We start from the raw sequence: 20728 nt of genomic DNA, 5'->3' as shown, positions 1-20728 counted from the left end.
TCTATTATGTCTTGTACATTGTCGAATACCCAGAGCTGCTGGACTATAAAAGAAATAATAACATTACATTACTGTTCACTATAAATAGTTAAAAGAAGATGGCATAAGACACCTGTTTAAGTACATAAATGTGAAGAGAAGACACCATGCATGCTCAAAACGACACACCATTGTGCATATTGATAGCAGGATCACATTCTGCACTTGATTCTATATTTCCACCTTTATGTTTATCTATATTGTACATGACACATTAATTTAGCAGTGATCATAATACTGCTTTTTTTGTATAGCCAACTATATGATGCAAATCACACATTCATGCGAGTAGAAAGGGTGACAAAGACAAGTCTATTATTGCCCCATCTTAGAAACGTGTTACTATAGATTTATTCTGTTATTGTGTACAGTATGTAAAGGGGTCCAGTATATTCCACAGTACAATACAATGTGGATAAGGCACTGAAAGACAGTTAAGTAATATTATAGGCAAAAGCAGTAAAATTCCGGGCATTATTGAAAACCCTGCTCTCTGTTTAAAATTCCGGGCATTATCCAATCAGTAATGCCCAGAATTTAAGCAGCAGAATGTGTAGTTTTCAATGTGTTTATTTCCAGCCAATCAGCTTTCAGAATAGCAGAGACAGGGCAGGGGATTCGTCTGATTGAAGTAAGAGCTCTGAAACAGGGCAGGGGATTGGTCACGACGTATCAGCCACGGGTTGACTCCTCCTCCTTCCGAGCTGACAGATTTTCTGAGCAGATTCAGTTGAATTGGGGGGGAGGGGGGGGAGTGTAGAGGTGTTGTGTGTGTGTTGTGTGTAGAGGTGGGGGGGAGTGCAAAGTTTAGTAAGTGGCTGCATTTTTTATTGTGGCTGCAGTGTGTGTGTGTGTGTGTTGTGCTGTTGTATGTGTAGCAGCAGTTTGTGTGTGTGTGTGTGTGTAGAGCTCAAGTGTGTGTGTGTCAGTAGCAGTGTTTATGGATGTAGCATGTGTGTGTAGCAGCAGAGTTTGTGTGTGTAGAGCTGCTGTGTTGTGTGTGTGAGTAGAGCTGCTGTGTTGTGTGTGTAGATGTGCTGTGTTGTGAGTGTAGAGGAGGTGCTGTGTTGTGTGTCTAGAGCTCCAGTGTGTGTGTGTGTGTTGTGTGTGTAGAGGTGCTGTGTTGTGTGTGGTGTGCTGGTGTGTGTGTGTAGCAGAAGTTTGTGTGTGTTGAGCTGCTGTGTGTGTGTGTATGTGTGTGTGTGTGTACACAGAGGGGCGGCAGTGTGTGATATACAGTATATATAATCTAAAGCGGCTGCCTCCGCGGGTATTTTTAACCCGCGGACGGCGCGCGGCTATCTTTGGCCGTTTTTCCCGCGCCTCGGGCGCTTTCAATGATAAGCGCCATTAGCGCTTATCTATTGAAGCGGCCGCCACGCGGGAACTCCGATTCAAATCGGAGAAAAGCCCAGCGTTTAGCCCACATTTAACCCGGCGAGCTTTAGAATAAAGCTGGCCGGGACAGTAGATATCTGCAGTGTAAGCGTATATAGAGGTGGTTTCATGTATTTACTATTTTATTTTAATAAAAAAATCTATTTAACTATACAAAAATGTCTATTATTTATGAAATAAGCCTACATTTAGCCTACAATAGTAATAATCCCCTCAGAAAAGGGGTTCGCCTCGGGCCTTCAACTCTTCCAGCCAGGGCATTATTGGCCAGTAATGCCCTGTTCTTCGGGGATTATTACTTAAACAATAAAAATAAAACATGCCAACTTATTAACGCACTGACCACATAGTTAAGCTGGTCCCCTGCTCTTAGGAACTTACAATCTAAAGAGGTGAGCGGAAACACATGCTAAAGTATAGTCAACGGATCATCTAAACGGCTACTTAATTATCCGAAATGTCTAATCTATAATAAATGTTTCTTTAATTGGTGATAATGAAGTGCTGCCATCAATTCCAATCATTGATTTTTCTTTTTTTTGGCTGGCCATGCGTGAAACAGCCAAGTGGCCACTACACGCAATTGTAGGAGTGCATTAAAAGCCCTTCATTTTTCATTATTTAACAGTCCTTGCGTTGCCATCAGATTGTGAGATCTTTGTTCTAGATAATATAAAGTAGTTAACATACTGTAACACATTATCACCAATACAGGGTACACCAACTGAATACATATTTAAGAGAAACATTACAATATACGGAGAGGCAACGTTGAGCTTGTGACCGTTTGTAATAATTACATTCCAAAAAAGACCAAATGGTTTCTGCAAAAAAAAATAAATATATCACTTGTGAGCACATTCACATGTCTCAGACAGGTATGCAACCTGCTTTTCAACATTATCTCTTAGCACAGGGGTGCGTGACATTTTCAGGGGGGGTGGGGCGCTTAGAGATGCCCTGCAGTCTTCCCCAAAGCATCTAAATTAAATGCCAGGGATCACGCACACACCCTCTAAGTTCCCTCACCTTGTCCCCGGCGGCTTCTAGCGAAGCGTCGCCATGGCAACGTGGCGTCATCACAAGGTAAGGAGATGGGGACCCAAGCAGGGGGGGCGGGGAGACAAAACAGGAGGGCGCAGGGAAAAAAGTTTGCGCACTCCTTTCTTAGCATACAGTGCATCCACTTGCCGTCAGGGATTCTGGGAAGTAAAATGCAAAAAAAAAAAAAAAAGCACACCAAGTGGTTTCTGAAGCTGGTCATTTTAGGTCAACCCTACGCTTACAGTAGTTTATGCCATAGAATAGTGACTGGGAGGAGAGGGTGGAGAGAGGAGAGGGTGGAGAGAGGAGAGGGTGGAGAGAGGAGAGGGTGGAGAGAGGAGAGGGTGGAGAGAGTGGAAGAGAGGAGAGGTGGGAGAGAGATTTCTACTGACCCTGTGATCAAATGAGTAAAAAAACAGACATTTTTAAATGATGGAAAGGGGTCATTTATAAAGGTGGAAATATTGGCACATTTGATGTGTGTCAATGTGCACCTACATCTGAGATATAGGTGTGTCTTGATTTGGTAGACGGAACAGACACCAAGAAAGACAGTGTAGCTAAATGGATGTAAGCTTTATTAATGCCCAGTTGTTCCCAGCAAGTTCTTCCCCTAACTCAGGGGTGGGCAACTCCTGTCCTCAAGAGCCACCAACAGGTCAGGTTTTCGGTTAACCCTGCTCCAGCACATTGAGCCACCTGTGCTGAAGCAGGGATATCCTGAAAACCTAACCTGTTGGGGGCTCTTCAGGACCGGAGTTGCCCACCCCTGGCCTAACTGCTCCACTATACATTCCATCTCACGGTTGCAAGTGAATGTAGAACAAAGCACATATTGATGCCAAGAGATACCACCTACGGACTCAACACGAACGCAAGTGAAAAATAAGACCATTTGATGTTGCATAGTCTCCAAATTCTAGAAACCTGGAGAGTTCCTGCAAATAGGGCTCTTTGTGCTGTACCAACAGCCTTCATGCAAAAAGGGTCTGCAATTAACAAATGAAGTCTTTACCTGTCATGTCTGATCCGCGCCAAGAGAGGCTCCAGCCATCCTACAGTACACTCGCAATGGGCATCTAGAAAGGTAATGACTTGTCCTTTGGAAGCAGCAGCACCCTTCAGTCTGGCTCTGATCAACCCGGAGCGCTGCTCCATCCGGATCACAAAGACTGGGACTTTCAGCTTTTTTACATAGCTCTCCAGTGGCCTCTTCAGAAAATCTGGGGGGGAAAAAAAAGGAATCGAACAGCAGATGAGGCTAATGACAATGAGAAAGCTTCAAAGTATGGTTGTAATTCAATAATCCCAGTCAGAGAACAAGGGGTAAATTCAATATACTCAAAATTGGCCGTCAATAGGGATTTGTGTCTGAAAACGGGCCAAATGGTTATTACGGAAAACCCCTAACGGTTTTATCCTTGCTATGCATTAAAATCAGAGCTGAGCAACACAATCAGGATGATTCGTTAATGCAGTGAAACCATCTGTGGTAATAATACAGTATATGGAAATTGAATGCTAATGACCCCTATAGAAATTTCTAAATACCCTATGGAATGCCAAGATCTCCTCCGTTATGATGAGAATCCTATACAGAATGTGCAAAGCCCCCAACAGAATGCCCATAGCTTTCTGCAGAAAGGGAACTGCTGAAAAAAACAAAAAGGCCCAAACAATTATGGAAAGGTTAGAAATCCCTAGAGCAGCGGTGCGCAAACTGGGGGGGGCGCAAGATTAACTGCAGGGGGCGCGGGGTTAACAGAGGCCCTGCACGCTTCCCGAAGGCACTTAAATTAAATTAAGTGCCAGGGAAGCGGCGAAGGCCTCTGTAAACCTTTCTTACCGTGGTTCAGCCGGCATCTGGAGATGCGTCGCCATGGCAAATGACGCTGCGGGGACATGTGACGTTGCTTTGCTATGCCAACGTGACGTCATGACGCCCAGACGCCGGGAACCACGGTAAGGAGGAGGGAGGGGGGCACGCGGAGAGGAGGACAGCCGGCATGGGGCGCAGGGGAAAAAGATGGAGCTCCCCTGCCCTAGAGAATGCTCCGAGTTGTCCACAGAATATAGTACTATTTCCCAAACCGCTACATAAGTTTAATAGACAACGAAGAATCACCACATCATCTTATAGAATAATAATTCATGAACCTAGAGCATAGGTACGCAGACTTACCATCATGCTCCCCCCTTTCTCCTCTCCCCTGCACGGCTCCCGCGTCAAATGACGTTGCAGGGTCGTGTGATGTCATTTGACGCCGGTTGCCATGGAGACGTGCTTTGGAACGAAGGTAGGTTAAGAAGTTACCGAGGCCTCACGCGATCCCCGGCATTTACTTTAAATGCCTTCGGGGAAGCGCGGGGCCTCTGTAACAGCTGCATCCCAGACCCCACACCCACAAAATGTAGCGCCCCCCCCCCCCCACTTTGCACCCCCCTGATCTAGAGCATGCACATACCACACAATGCTCCCAGCACTCATATAATCCTTAAGACACCTACAGAGTCTTTTACAGAATGTTTTTAAGTACAGTACTTGCAAAATGGATAGAACATGCAAGAAATTAAGAATCTCTAATATAATGTGCAAAACATCCTAAGGAATGCACATTGTGTGGTCAGTTTCAATCGGCACTAGGCATACAAAAACTACTTGTAGAGTAAATATTACAATCTCAGAAATATCATTCTGGCAATTCAGATGTGCCTGAAGTTCCAATTATGCAATACTTCCCAAATAATCTTGATTATTATTTTTTTTTAAAGAATGTATAGGGAGTAGGGGTCATCTTTGGAATCCATTCACTTCTGTATTCATCCCCTATCTGCTGAGAGATATGCCCGCCTGCAGTTCTATAAACAGCTATGTCTTCTGTGAGATAAACAGTCTTTGCGCTATTGCGATCAATAAAATGTGTTCTCTCTGAGGGACTATGCTTGTTTTTCTGCTTTAATCCATCAATTTTGTGTGTGTTAAATGCCCCACTAAAGAAATGGTTTCAAACATTTGAAATCCCCAAATATATTACAGCTGCACACCCATAAAATGTGTAGTTCAATTTCAATTTGATAAGAAAACAATGATTTTGATGCAAGAAATCCTTCTGTAAATAGAATTGTGGTGATGTATAAACAAAGTGGTGTTTTGCCTTAAAACGGTCGCAATAACTGATATTCTCCACAGCTTCTCTTAAGGTCAAATCAAGCTTATTCGTTAACGTGATTGTACCAAAATCGGGGCCCTCCAATTCTCTCAAGCTTTTTGCTTTCTATGACTGACCTACCTGTGGAGTAATACTCGGTGGATCTTCAGTGGAGAAGGGTAATATCTATCACCACACACAGAAGCAGCAAAAGGAAGGCGTTGGTTTATACCTGAGACTGTAGGAAGCATGAACGCGGATCAAGAACACCTTATTCTTTCTTCCATCATTTAGTCGGGTTTCTTGTATTTGACACACAAGTAGAACAATGTATGCTGGCTTAGACTTAACTGATCTACAGTATTTGATGCTAAGAAAAGGTTGAGATGTAAAAATACATAAATCTGACTACAGAGATGTTTCTTAGTTTCTCCTTAACTCTGCATCTCTCCAATCACAAGCTGATGCTTATCGCTGGGGCAAGAGAGCTTGATGCAGCAGAAGTTGTTAATTAAACTGATTCTGGCACTATCACAAGGAAACGCCCATTGACTTTATTGGAAGTTCTCTCAAAGCCCATGCAGTTAAACCCCTCTGTGCTGCATCCATGGACATCTCTAAAATGGTTTAGATGCCTCTTCCACATATTGTATTCCGAAGAACAAAGCGTAATCTTAAAATACAGATAATGGAACATCTGCGGAATATTCAGAATATCTACAAGTTGGAAGAGGCATCAAAACCATTGACACACCTATTGACCCATTTTAGAGATGTCCATGGATGCAGCAAAGAGGGTGTTAACTACATAGGCATTGAGAGAATTAAGGATAACATTAGAGCAGGGGACTGCGATCTTCATATTGCCAGATGGGAGCAGTACTGGATCTGTACGTTGCAAAGTAAATTTCCAGGCTGGTTGAATGATTACATACAACTTACCCCCTTTCTTAAATAGGGGGCAAGGGGGGGTAATGTTCATTCATCCACCTTTAAAATTGGGTTCACACTCATATTGGCTTGGTCATCTGCTTTGAGTGTATGAGATATGTTTTCTACATATGTTCATAAACTTATTTATTATACTAATGAAATTGGCATCTATGGTTTATGCACGCAGTTACCTGTACTGTGTGTGTCTATCTAGAGACACACATTTTTATATTCAGGGTACATATTAATACATATTTTTTTTATTATGCATGTATGTATGTATGTATGTATGTATGTATGTTTCATGTATGTATTATGTATGTATGTATGTCTTTTTCTCATTTGTTATGTCTTTCTTTGGTTTCTCCCTTCCACCTCCCCTTTTTCTACCCCCGCCCCCTCCTATTTACCTTAATTTGTTTTGATGTCCTAGGTTTTTTGTTATTGGAACTATGTTTTATTTATTATTGTATTAATTGATACTGTTTTTATATGCGCTTTTGTAGCACTCACATCAGATAAATTGCATATGATTTGTATTATAATGATGGCAAAATCACACTCTGCCATAGTTGTTGTCCAATTGATCGATATAGAGACCATTGAAATGTGTACATGGGGTTCTCTATGAGACCTATAGATCTAATTACCTGCAAGTAATTATATTACATCTAACACACCTGTGTGAGATAATATATCAAAGCTGATGCTTGCAATTACCGCCTGACGAAGCAGATCAGTCAGCGAAACATGTTGTGGTAGGAGTACTGTGGACACTTCCTGCAGATCAGCCCTTGTCTAAATTGCCAGTTGACCCAAGAGAGAGACTGTGAATCTGGGAGACGTCCACACACCAGTGCACGGGTCGAGCGGTACTGCGCATACCCGGAAGCAGCAGAGCAAGACGGAGACACCACTCGATCCCACTGATAGACTGTCTCGAGCCCGGCGTTGCCTCACTTCTACTCAAGGATGGGGCAGCATGGATTATACCACTTAAATCTCACTGGATAACAGAATTATTATATGTAAGTTGATACTTGTATTCACTTTTAATATATATTTCTTCAACCTTGGTGCGCTCTGTGCTTTTTGCTTTCAAATGGAAGAAAGAATGTTTGATCTGCCTAGATGGACTTTTTATTCCAGTTATAAAGACAAAATATTGCAATGTAAGTTTGATATACACAAAGCAAAAAAAAAAAAAAAAAGGTATACAGGCATACCCCGCTTTAAGTACACTCCCTTTAAGTACACTCGCGAGTAAGTACATATCGCCCAATAGGCAAACGGCAGCTCACGCATGCGCCTGTCATCACGTCCTGAACAGCAATACCGGTTCCCTACCTGTACCGAAGCTGTGCGCAAGTGGGGAGACTATAGAGCCTGTTACAAATGCGTTATTTACATCAGTTATGCACGTATATGATGATTGCAGTACAGTACATGCATCGATAAGTGGGAAAAGGTGGTGTTTCACTTTAAGTACATTTTCGCTTTACATACATGCTCTGGTCCCATTGCGTACGTTAATGCGGGGTATGCCTGTATACAGGTTTCAACTATGGACATTTGCCATATCTGATAGAAAGTTAGATATCTCATTAAGGTTACCAAACACCCCGGGTTGAGGGGCTTGTCCGAGTCTCCCAAAGGCGGAGACATTTTATATATGATCGATAGGTTATTCACACAAGACTAACTGGAAGGAGAAAGGAGTTTCAAAACTAAAAATCTGAAACGCAACGTGAGGCCACATTGACTTGTAAACTCATGCTACAAACTGTCGGTGTCTCTCTTACAGATCTCCTCAAATTAGGCAGCGCTGCCTCATTATACAGCAGCTTGCATGAATAAGCACTGAGTGACCTTTCCGAGACAACCCAATGAAACCGGGGGAATGAGCTATCCATTCCGACAGACTGTTTAACAATGATGAAGAAACAACAGGCCATTATGATCGTCTTTGAAAACAATTAAATACAAATCGCAACGTTCCCTGTTGCAGTTTGAGATTTCTCTGGGAGCCAACATGAAGGCACAGTTCACGTATGTCAAGCAATGGAACGGAATGTAAATGTGAAGGCAGAAGGTGACTGGGGCCAGGCAAAGCGTTTATTTTAGGAATAATCATTTGGGCTCAATGAATAGGATTATATGGGAGCTTGACAGGTTTTATTTCGGGAAAAATAAAGAACTGTCAAATTAATAATGCTTTCAGTCAGAATCACTGCATATTCTGGGCGTTCATATTACATGTAATAACTACCACAACATTTCTGTCAAGAATTCATAAGAGCACAGTTTATTAGGAATTTGTTGTGCACTAGAGCTTTTTGCTTAAGGAAGTTGGTTGAAAGAAATACTGAACATTTTGCAACAATGCTCAATACTTTTTATTTAGATAAGGCCTGCACAACTCCAGTCCTCGAGAGCCGCAAACAGGCCAGGTTTTCAGGATATCCCTACTTCAGCACAGCTGGCTCAATTAGTGGCTCAGTTTGACAGCCTTGCTCCTACTATAATCCCTATGCTCACACACATTTGTAACTCCTCCCTCTGAAGGAGGATGGAAAGGTTCCAGAGCAAACATGAAACAGTCATACAATTACTCAAAAACAGCAAGCTTGACCCTACCAGTCTTTCTAACTATTGACCTTTCTCTCTCCTGCCTTTTGCCTCCAAACTTCTTGAACGTCTTGTATTCTCTCGCTTGCTCCATTTTCTCAACACCTATTCTCTCCTAGACCCTCTACAATCTGGCTTCCGCACTGCTCACTCCACAGAAACAGCCCTCAGTAAAATAACTGACGACCTCCATGCTGCCAAAGACAGAGGTCATTACACTCTGCTCATATTACTCGATCTCTCTGCAGCATTTGACACCGTGGACCACCCTCTTCTCCTTCATATTCTCCATACTCTTGGTATACGGAACAAAGCTCTACCCTGGATCTCATCCTACCTCTCCCATCATACTTTCAGTGTCTCTTCAGCTAATACCTCCTCCTCCTCTATTGATATCTCTGTGGGGGTACCCCAGGGCTCTGTCCTGGGACCTCTTCTCTTTTCTCTACATACACTCTCTAGGTGACCTAATAACATCTTTTGGGTTTAATTATCACCTCTATGCTGACGACACACAAATATACTTTTCAACACCTGACCTTACACCTGCTGTACAAACCAAAGTTTTTGAATATCTCTCTGCTATATCATCCTGAATGGCCCTCCGCTGCCTTAAACTCAACATGGCTAAAACAGAGCTCCTCATACTTCCTCCCAAATCTTGCCCTACTACATCCTTCCACATTACTGTTGGAACTACGATCATTCACCAAGTAGCTCAAGCACGCTGCCTAGGGGTCACACTCTACTCCTCTCTCACATTCGCCCTTCACATTCAAAACATTTCTAAAACCTGTCACTTTTGCCTCCGCAATATAACAAAGATACGCCCTTTCCTCTGTTGCTTGACTGCTAAAACTCTGACTCAGGCCCTCATTCTCTCCCGTCTTGATTACTGTAACCTCCTGCTGTCCGGCCTTCCTGCCTCTCACCTGTCTCCCCTACAATCTATCCTAAACGCTGCTGCCAGAATCACTCTGCTCTTTCCTAGATCTGCCTCAGCATCTACCCTCATGAAATCCCTCTCCTGGCTTCCGATCAAATCCCGCATCTCACACTCCATTCTTCTCCTCACTTTTAAAGCTTTACACTCTTCTGCCCTTCCTTACATCTCAGCACTAATTTCTCGTTATGCACCATCCAGACTCTTGCGTTCTTCTCAAGGATGTCTTCTTTCTACCCCCTTTAAACCTTTTTCACTGATTGCCCCACACCTCTGGAATGCCCTTCCCCTCAGTACCCGACTAGCACCCTCTCTATCCACCTTTAAGACCCACCTTAAGACACACTTGCTTAAAGAAGCATATGAATAGCACTGTGGATATTCTGAACACGTGATACATAAAGCTTGGCCCTTTAATTGTCTCCACCATATGGACAGTCATGTGTTATTGAAGAGTCACTGTTTCTCATACACTGGGTCCAATACTCCCTTTAGCTCAATGTGCTTCTGCTTACACCATGATATGTGGACTTTAATACCTTGATATATGGATTTCCATTATGTCTGATTCGGACTGAGCACTGCTATTTGGACGTGTGTCCTAACTACCCAGGCATATGAATAGCACTGTGGATATTCTGAACACATGATACATAAAGCTTGGCCCCCTGCAGACGCACTTACCAGAACTCCCTCCTACTGTCTCTGTACGTTCTCCCTACCAACCAATTAGACTGCAAGCTCCTCGGAGCAGGGACTCCTCTTCCTTAATGTCTAAAGCACTTATTCCCATGATCTGTTATTTATATTATCTGTTATTTATTTGATTACTACTGTGAAGCGCTATGTACATTAATGGCGCTATATAAATAAAGACATACAATACAATACAATATGGGACCGTCAGATAGCGAGGACCACCTGTATGGCACTCATCTGTGTAAGTATTTAACTATAATCATTTGTCAAGTTGGATGTAGCACTCGGCCTGTGTCTTTTGTTCTATACATGAGGTCACAATCCAAGTAGCATTCTTTTTGACACATATATGCAACTGTAACAATCCTAAGTAAATCCCATATTTGAATCCTTAAATTAAATATCATCTCTCAATCACCCCTTGATGTGTCTCTTAATTACACTCAGCTTTTACACTTAGGCTAAGTCCATGGTGACTCCAGCCGTGCGGAGGCGCGCTGAGGGAAAGCGGGTGCTTTCCCTGGCCTTAGTTTTCGCGCCGTCCGAGGACGTGTCGGGGGGCGGGCCAGTGAAGTCATGGAGCTGGTTCACCCTCATTGGGCGAACCGCTCACGTGACCGGCCCTGCGTTCCCGTAAGCGCGAAAAACAAAAAAATTGGTAAGGCCTACGCTTCCGCACGCTTGCGGAAGCGTGCGCGAGCCCCTGCTAAAGCCGCTCTCATTGCGGCTGCAGGGGCTCACTGCCGAGCGTAAGCGCGCCTCAGCACGGGTCAGCGCATAAGCGCTGACCATGCCCGAGGCTTTAGGCAGGACAACACCCTGTTTAGAAATAACATCTGTTTTAATGTGCCTCACATGTGCTATTTAAGCAGGCTGGGGTGAACTTAATTTAGTCAGGTGAATTATTAGGCCTTTATAAGTGCAGGAAGAGCAGACCATGTTTGAAGTAGCCAGGTTTAAAATAGCATGCAATGCTGGAGTTTAAAAGGGAGTTCAAAAGGAGTGGACAACACAACACCTACCGGCCCTGATTCCTGAATTTGAACTACGATAGAAAGGAGGATATTATCTATCCCAGACTGCACATCTCAACACTTTACTACTGCTGTGATGCTGCCTTTACTATTTATATTTGCTATGGCTTCACTTATTTTCAAATTATGCACTTCTTTCTACCAGCCTCATTACGTCTCCAACCTGGCCACTACCTAGACCAGGTTTTCACCCCCCCCCCCCCCCCCAAAAAAAAAAAAAAAAAGTGTCTCCAATTTCTCCATTTCCCCTTTCCTCTCTCTGACCATCACTTCATCTAATTTTTTCTCTCTCGCTTCTCCCCTACTCCATCACCATCTACCCCTCGTTTCTGCAGAAACCTGCGCTCTATTAACCTACCAGGCTTTGATTCGACTTTACGCTCCTCCCTCAGTTCTGCTCCAGACCCCGACAACCTGGTCAGAAACTACAACTCTGCCTTATCCTCCTCTCTTGATCTACATGCCCTACTTTCTCTCTGCAGTCCTAACCCCAGACCCTGGCTAAATTCCCACACGCGCATGCTGCGTTCCTCTGAACACCTCTGGAGGAAATCTCACCCTCACAGACTTCCTTCACTACAAATGTATGCTATCCTGTTTCAACTCTGCCCTCTCTCTGGCTAAACAAATCTACTTTTCTTCACTAATCAACATGCACAAGTCTAGCCCACGCCAACTTTTCTCTGTCTTTGACTCTACACAAACCACCCTCAGCTGCCTCTTCTTCCTCCATCTCACCTCAGGACTTTGCTGACTATTTTAAGGAAAAGGTGGAATCCATACGTCAGAACATCCCCTCTGTTGCCTCCTCCCATCCTACACCTAACTCTTCTCCTGCCTTCCTTGACTTTTTCCGCAGTCTCAGAGGAGTATCTGTCACTGCTTATCTCCTCTTCTCCCTCTACCACTGGCCCTCTTGACTCCATTCCCTCCCATCTCCTAAAACCTCTTGCTCCTACTATAATCCCTACGCTCACACACATTTTTAACTCCTTCCCTCCACTCTGGTACCTTTCTCTCCTCCTTCAAACATGCAACAGTTATACCATTACTCAAAAACAGCAAGCTTGACCCTACCTGTCTTTCTAACTATCAACCTGTCTCCCTCCTGCCTTTTGCCTCCAAACTTCTTGAACGTCTTGTCTTCTCTCGCTTGCTCCACTTTCAACACCTACTCTCACCTAGACCCACTACAATCGGGCTTACGCACTGCTCACTCCACTGAAACAGCCCTCACTAAAATAACTAATGACCTCCATGCTGCCAAAGACAGAGGTCATTACACTCTGCTCATATTACTCGACATCTCTGCAGAATTTGATACCGTGGACCACCCTCTTCTTCACATTCTCCATACTCGTATTCGTAACAAAGCTCTATCCTGGATCTCCTATTACCTATACCATCATACTTTGTGTCTCTTGTGCAAACACCTCCTCCATCGATCTCTCCGTGGGGGTACCGCAGGGCCCTGTCCTGGGACCCTTCTCTTTTCTAATTACACACTTTCTCAAGGTAACCAAATCACATCTCTTGGGTTTAAATATCACCTCTATGCTGACGACACACAAATGTACTTTTCCACCCCTGACCTTATACCTGCTGTACAGACCAAAGTTTCTGAATGACTCTCTGCGATATCATCCTGGATGGCCCACCGCCGACTTAAACTTAACATGGCAAAAACAGAGCTCCTCATACTTCCTCCCAAACCTGGCCCTACTACCTCCTTCCACATTACTCTTGGAAGTACCATCATTCACCCAGTAGCCCAGGCACGCTGCCTAGGGGGTCACACTCTACTCCTCTCACATTCAAAACATATCGAAAACCTGTCGCTTTTTCCTCCGCAATATTACAAAAAAGATACGCCCTTTCCTCTGTTGCTCGACTGCCAAAACTCAAACTCAGGCCCTCATTCTCTCCCTCTCTCACCTGTCCCCTCTACAAAATATCCTAAACGCTGCTGCCAGAATCACCCTCCTCTTTCCTAAATCTGTCTCAGCGTCTCCTCTGCTGAAATCACTCTCTTGGCTTCCTATCAAATCCTGCATCTCACTCAATTCTCCTCCTCCTCCCTTTCAAAGCTTTACACTCTTCTGCCCCTCCCTACATCTCAGCCCTAATTTCTCGCTATGCACCATCCCGACTCTTGCGTTCTGCTCAAGGATGTCTTCTCTCTACCCTCTTTGTATATAAAGTCCTTTCCTGCCTTAAACCTTTCTCACCGACTGCCCCACACCTCTGTAATGCCCTTCCCCTCAATACCAGACTAGCACCCTCCCTATCCACCTCTAAGACCCACCTTAAAACACACTTGCTTAAAGAAGCATATGAGTAGCACCATGGCTAATACTATACACGACACAAAGCTTGGCCCCTTGCAGATGCACTTACCAGAATGCCCCCCCCCCTACTGTCCCTGTATGTTCTTCTTACCTACCAATTAGATTCTAAGCTCTTCCGAGCAGGGGCACCTCTTCCTAAATGTTACTTTTATGTCGGAAGCACTTATTCCCATGATCTGTTATTTGTAATTTATATGATTGTCACGTGTATTACTACTGTGAAGCGCTATGTACATTAATGGCGCTATATAAAGACATATATACATATGATGTGGTGTATTTGGGTTCTGAGCTTACAGGGGTTGTGGGTGGGTGCGTGTGTGGGAGGGCGTGTATTTTAGATAATTGTAAAAGCATTTCAGAACTCGATAAGCTTCTGAACCAAATGTTTTCCACATTTAATCGAGAAGAGTTGATGGGGTATGTCACAGAGACCAGGATTATAACACCAGGGATCAGAACACTAGACAAAGCTGCAGAGTTGAACAAAAGTGAATTTATTGCAAAAAGTTTCCACAAACCTCCAGTATATAAAACACCCACACCAACTCACCCAACTGGGCGAACGACCTAAACCCCTATGTGTAGGGATCTCTGTCTGGAAGCTTACCCAATGCGCGTTCCCAACTTGCTGCTGTCCTCGGTAGTATGGTCAGCACTGCCTTGCTCTCCGCTAGCTAGCAGTTTTATATTCTCCGCTGTTGCTTCACTCCAAACAGCTCAGGCTGACATTGCACACACAGACTGCAACTCCACCGGATGCTCCAGACCCCTGCACTTAGTCTCCTCGGTTTCCTTCTGCCAACTCCTTGTCAGCTCTTTATGCTCTGTCTGCACACAGCCTCCAAAAGGCCATCAGGTAGAATGACTCAGTTGAGGCTGGGGAGAAAGCGTATTTATACCACTGTCCCAATCAAGGAGATGCCAGCTAGTCTGGGTATGAACAATAATCCTCGTTTGCACACAGCCACAGATCGGGTTGATGAGATTACTGGGGTTGAGCGTGGGTGAGGAAGCCCGAATATGGTAATTTCTATCCTTAATACAGTCCAGAGGATGTAGGTAGATACAGGACAATGCCCACACAATTCTCCTCCACAGTCATAGAATACAGATATAGTCCCAGGGCTTACATCTTTCTTGCAGAACCAGTCCACTCAGCAGGTGGTCAACCTCTCCCTGGTTACTCAGCAATGGGCCTAATCCCATCATTGTGTCCAGGCCTACAATACCAAGATAGTTAACCCCTGCAGATCCAGCCTCTTGAACAGAGCTACAGATAACTGTTTTAAGAACAACATATATAGGACTTGCACAATAAACTGTGCATACATAAATATATCATATCATTGACAGGTAGGGGTCATGGCGGACTTAATTTTTATTTAAAAGCAGCCAAATCTACCCTTACCATCACACTTCCCAGCCTTAAGAGGAGAGTTCTGAGGGTAGTAACCCCAGTGTTTTGGTCCCAAAGATAAGCGCTCAAAGGTCGGAGCATACCCGGCCCATATCGTTCTGCCAGGAAAGTCCATCGGCACTACCGTGTCCGCTCCCCTTCTTGTGCTGTATGGTGAAGTCAAATTGCTGTAAAGTCAAACCCACTGCAACCAGTTCAGGGGATTGTGGTCCGTAATGACTGTGAAAGGGCAGCTGTACACCTATGGCTGGAGTTTATGGAGGGCCCACACTATGGCCAAGCTCTCCTCTATCATAGCAAGACAGCTTCCCGATCAAACAACTTGCGGCTCAGGTACAATATGGGTTGTTCAGCCCCATCGGTAAACACCTGACAGCACCGCACCGACGCCAAAGTTAGAGGCATCCGTCTGAATCAGGAAGTGTTTGCCAGGGCATCTTTGAGAGCGGAGAAGGCACTCACACACCGGTGACCAGGTTACCATGTGAGGGAGATGTTTTTTGGTTAGGTCTATCAGGGTTTTGAAAACCACACAGATACCCAGCAAGCTCTCAGAAACCCCCCAAAATTACTACAAAATATATATATGTATATGTGTCAAAAGGAGTGCTACTGGCCGTGGCTAATTGTAGAAAACATGAAACAAAGACGTCCAGAGCAACAGGCTCAATGCCAGGACCATCCTGCCTCTAATTATAGGGGTAAATAAGGATTTTAATCAGTTAGTGTTAGGACATGCAAACAAGTCATGACTTGTAAGTGTCTCGCAGCCTTATACACTTTGGCCAAAGGGTTAACTAATTTACCCCTTTTCAAGAGATGTATAGGTATTTCACTGTGTATTTTTGTCACATTGGATGTTGCTCTGGACTTTTGTTTCTTGTTCTATCAGGATTTTGGCCAGGGCACTATAGATGGGTACAAAATTACCATAATAAGCCACGGTCCGCAGAAACGCTAGGAAACGTTTCTGGGTTTTGGGAACTGGCCACCCCATGGCTTCTACAATGTTAGGCTTGGGATGCCCCTTGCTTACCCTGTGCCCCAGGTATATGACCTCCGCCATCCTGTTTTGCCCCTGGCCGGCTTTAGTGTAAGCCCAATCCAGGTTGTTACCCAACAACACTAAGCTGGGTAAAATGCAGACATTGCAGATAGCTTGGCCAGCGCCCCACTCAAGGAAAATGCAGGCCATCTGTAGGGATTTGCTGCCCCCATCCGTCAGGGAAACCCTCATCCATTCCCCGGAAAGAAGGTTCTCTGGTCTGACCATATCAGGTTGAACCAAAGAGTGCAGCAGTGCCGGAGTCAAGCTTATTAGTCATCCAGTCTCCAATGATCACCGGTTGGAGCTGCTATATCTGGATGTCTGTGGAACAGAGACCGACTGGGGCAATTTGGGGTGCTGCACCAACTGGGAGAAGGGGGTTGGTTATGTGTCTCTGCGAACTGCATCAGGAACACGGGGAATGGTACTGGGTCGTCTAGGCAGCCTATCCAGGTGATGGCATAGGGGCTGCTGGAGTATGTTGCCTGGCCCCTGCAACCTGGGGCCAGACAGGGGCAGTCGCACTTCATGTGCCCAGTCTGGTTACACCCAAAATCAGGTGCAGGTAGGCACTGTGGCGGCCACCAGGAGCTCGTGCCGGTTCAGGCTGTTGAATCGTTAAGGCGTAAGGGGCACCATGGGCCGGGTGATCACGAAGTCGTCTGCAAAGAGGGCCGCTTGTCTCGTGCTGGATGCTTGCAGTCGGTGATCCCCTCCCGCACCTCGGGTAAGCAGTTTAACATGAACTGTTCCTTGATCAAGTCATGGAGGGTCTTAAAGATGGTCATCGCATACCCAGCAATCCACGGTTTATACTGGTGCTCAAGTCGGGACACGTGTCCTGGGACCCTTTGTTCAGAGCTCTGAACTGGGCCCGGTATGTCTCTGGTGTAATTGCATATCTGGCCAAGAGAACCGCCTTTACAACTAGGCAGTCGTCATTTGCATCCTCCCGGTCAATCTCCTGGTGCACCACAGCTGCTTTGCCACATAGCTGAGGGACCAGGTATTTGACCTAGTCATCCTCTGGTAGTTGGTGCATATCGCAATGGTTCTTAAAGGACTGTAGATACCCGTCAATGTTGTCAGTTTCCTCGCAAAACTTGGCAAAGCTGCCAGAGGGGAGTCGGAGTGTCCTCTGTCCCTGGACTCCCAACTTCGCGGATGATCGGGACTTTGATCGTGGAGGTGTCTTGGTGTCCAGGAGCTGTAGCATGGTGACTCGCTCAACAGTGGTGGCACTGCTTCCCAGGTACTCCAGTGCACGCCTAACAACCGCCAGTATACAAATCTCCACTGTGGGTAGACGGAGTATCCACTGACTCATCACTCAAGCTGGCGGACAATTCTCGTAGTTCGGAATGGCCGGCAACAGTCTTGGGACTGCCCAGCGCCTCCACTCAAACCACTGAGCTCCAACCGTCGGCAACCAACTGTTTTTTCACGGTTCTCAGTGGTTATTCCACGCTCTCAGGGTGAGAGCCGGTCCTTCTCTCAGGACCGATACTTGTCCGTCACCCTTGTAGTCATCTGTAAGTCGACTAAACTACTGTACAGGGAATGGTAAGGGGTGTGGGTCCGAGCACTGAAGCGTATGTAACTGTGGTCTTGAAAATTTAAACCGTACTCAGGACAGATATTCCTGGAAGAATAATCGGTGCCGAGCTTTGCGATCCCGCCGCTGCCACCAGAAAAAAGCCTACCACCTATCGTCACAGGGTAATATGTATGAAACAGACATTCTTTGTAGCACTGATTTTACTATTGTAACTGTTAGCAGGTGCGATTGAATTTTTTCTCTATCAGCACTGCATAACAAAATAATTGTAACCTCTGCAGGGCAGGGGCTCAAGGCTGAAAAGATTAGATCTACAGCGCTGTGTCCACTCAATGAGAGAGATATAATTCATTCTAAATACATGGATAAAATACATACATTAATGACAATTGTTTTAATTTAAATATTTGAAAAAGAGTTTGAGTGATCTCTGCTGAAGACCATCCTGTTACTCTGGAAGCCAAGAATTTGAAAAAGAACATGTTTACATTGTATTGCACTTGCAAAAGAAAATAATACTTGATGCCTTGGGAAGAATATCATCACTAGATTTCCAGGTCACGCAAAACTTGGAAAATGCAAAAATGTTTCAGCAAGGCTTGCTGTAAGTCATTTACTATTGAATCCAATGTCAAGTCAACCAATAATTACTTTGTTTGGATTAAAACAAAAAGTATGCTTCAGGCATGTTTAAACTAAAATAATACTCTTTACACATTACTTAGTCTGAAACAGAAAAGATTAGTATAGACACCTCAGTAAACCAAATATTCTTTTGTAGAATAAATTGCTGTCCCTGTGACCTCATTGGGGTGCAAGATTATAGCCGTGTGAGCACTATGTTCACCGAGGCTCATTTACGGTCAGCCGGCAGAAGTATGTGCGTGGTTATTTATGTCATTGCTATTCATTATGTGTGTCCGGTAGATGGTGCACTGAAAATCTTCACCTATGATACCTCAGTACTCCGCAAAACTCTGATAAATGCCAGGAACTTACACTTCGTTTCTCGCAGTAATAGCGAGAGTAAGTCTTGCTACATCTGTACATCTGTTCTCAGACCAAAAATAATTGCCTCAAATAAATGAAATAACTAGCAAGGGTAACTGTGGCGAAAATGGGGGTACCCAGCGCATTAATAAAGGCAGTGTGCTCAGCTGGTTACCCCTATTTCGTATTGGGGATGAAGGGGTTAATTTTTCATGCACTGCACAGGTCTTATTTTTCCCTCTGTCCCTTGTTGTCCCCATTTTGCAGGATTGTATGTGCTTGCAGTATAGTACATCCCAAGCGCACACATATGAAAAGTATAATTGTGAAATAAGGGGAACATGTATGATCAATAAAGTGTATTTTTGCTGCAGGTTTTAAAAGAGACAAGCAGTAGGAAGGTTTTTTTTTCTCAGAGCTATAATTTAATCCCATCTCTTGCAAAACAGATGCCATTATCTCTAGGTTCTATCAGCCCCATACAACACATCTTGTACTTTTAGTGGGTCATAAGGGATAACCCATTAGTTTGGCTACGCCCCTGCTGTCTGCACTGCATGAGCGCCTGCAGCCGTGTTCCCTGGTCTGCAGTGAGCTGCAGGGGGAAAGACAGGGGGGGGGGAGGGAGCGAGACGGGGGCACGGCCATGATGTCCCCTGGCAGGTTCATTGGCTGACCGGCGGGGGGGTGTGGCCTAGTGCTCCGTCGTTTGTACTGATCACAATTTTCCAGTCTGCTGGAAAAACTGACGGCGCAGCATGGCGACCACCCCTTGCAATGGGCCCGGCCCCGTTGAGGGGCGGCTCTCGTCTCTGCAGTGCCCGCCACAGCGGTTGCTGCAGCAACCAGCGGGGACCAAGCCTTAAGCACTCTTTGAAGATCTGCGCAGACCCAGGAAGAGTCTTGAACTGTCATATAACCAATATATTGTATTTTTTTTTTTAAACACAAAGTAACCATGTTAACACCTGAAGCACCAGATTGATTAAAAGACCTAATATCTCATGATATGACGTAGCTTTTATGATTTATTTTATTTTGCCCATTTTTTCAAGAGGGAGTGTGCAAACACATGATCTCTAGAAAAATAAAATTTTTTACAAAATCTATAATTATTCAATATTTTACTTTTGATGGCTTCAATGATGTCTAAGCATCAGAACATGTGGGTAAAATAGGAATGCATTTGTTGAATAAAAACAATCGTTTATTTAGAATTCGCTCTCAATACTTACATCAAAAGCAGCTAAAATGTTATAATGCAAGGCAAGGATAAGCTCATAATGTATTCCACCTCCTTGTAAATAAATATGTTGGACTTTATGCAGCTTGTGATGGCTGAAAGCAAGTAACTGGCAGCTACAAAGCCTGCTCCAGGCATAAAAGGCTGCCTCCTTGATACCAATTAAATGGACTTCGATACCAGCATTTCATATTTCAGCTGAGATTACCCAGAATGTGAGAAGAATTAATTTAAAAAAAAAAAAGATATTTTTA

General features: G+C 44.5%; 1 protein-coding gene across 2 annotated transcripts in view; it reads right to left on the bottom strand.

Annotated features, from left to right (window-relative positions):
* The window catches only part of GALNT1 (polypeptide N-acetylgalactosaminyltransferase 1), a 242526-nt gene that overhangs the window by 81013 nt on the left and 140785 nt on the right, over positions 1-20728 (bottom strand). For both annotated transcript variants that reach the window (XM_075586004.1, XM_075586003.1), the window contains exon 5: positions 3497-3704. In XM_075586004.1, the coding sequence (XP_075442119.1) occupies positions 3497-3704 (208 nt within the window). The remainder of the gene's footprint in view (positions 1-3496; positions 3705-20728) is intronic.

This window comes from Ascaphus truei, chromosome 2, assembly GCF_040206685.1.
Source record: "Ascaphus truei isolate aAscTru1 chromosome 2, aAscTru1.hap1, whole genome shotgun sequence".
Classification (NCBI taxonomy): Eukaryota; Metazoa; Chordata; class Amphibia; order Anura; family Ascaphidae; genus Ascaphus; species Ascaphus truei.
The sequence above is the reverse complement of the archived record's forward strand: the minus strand, read 5'-3'. Positions and strand labels throughout refer to the sequence as shown.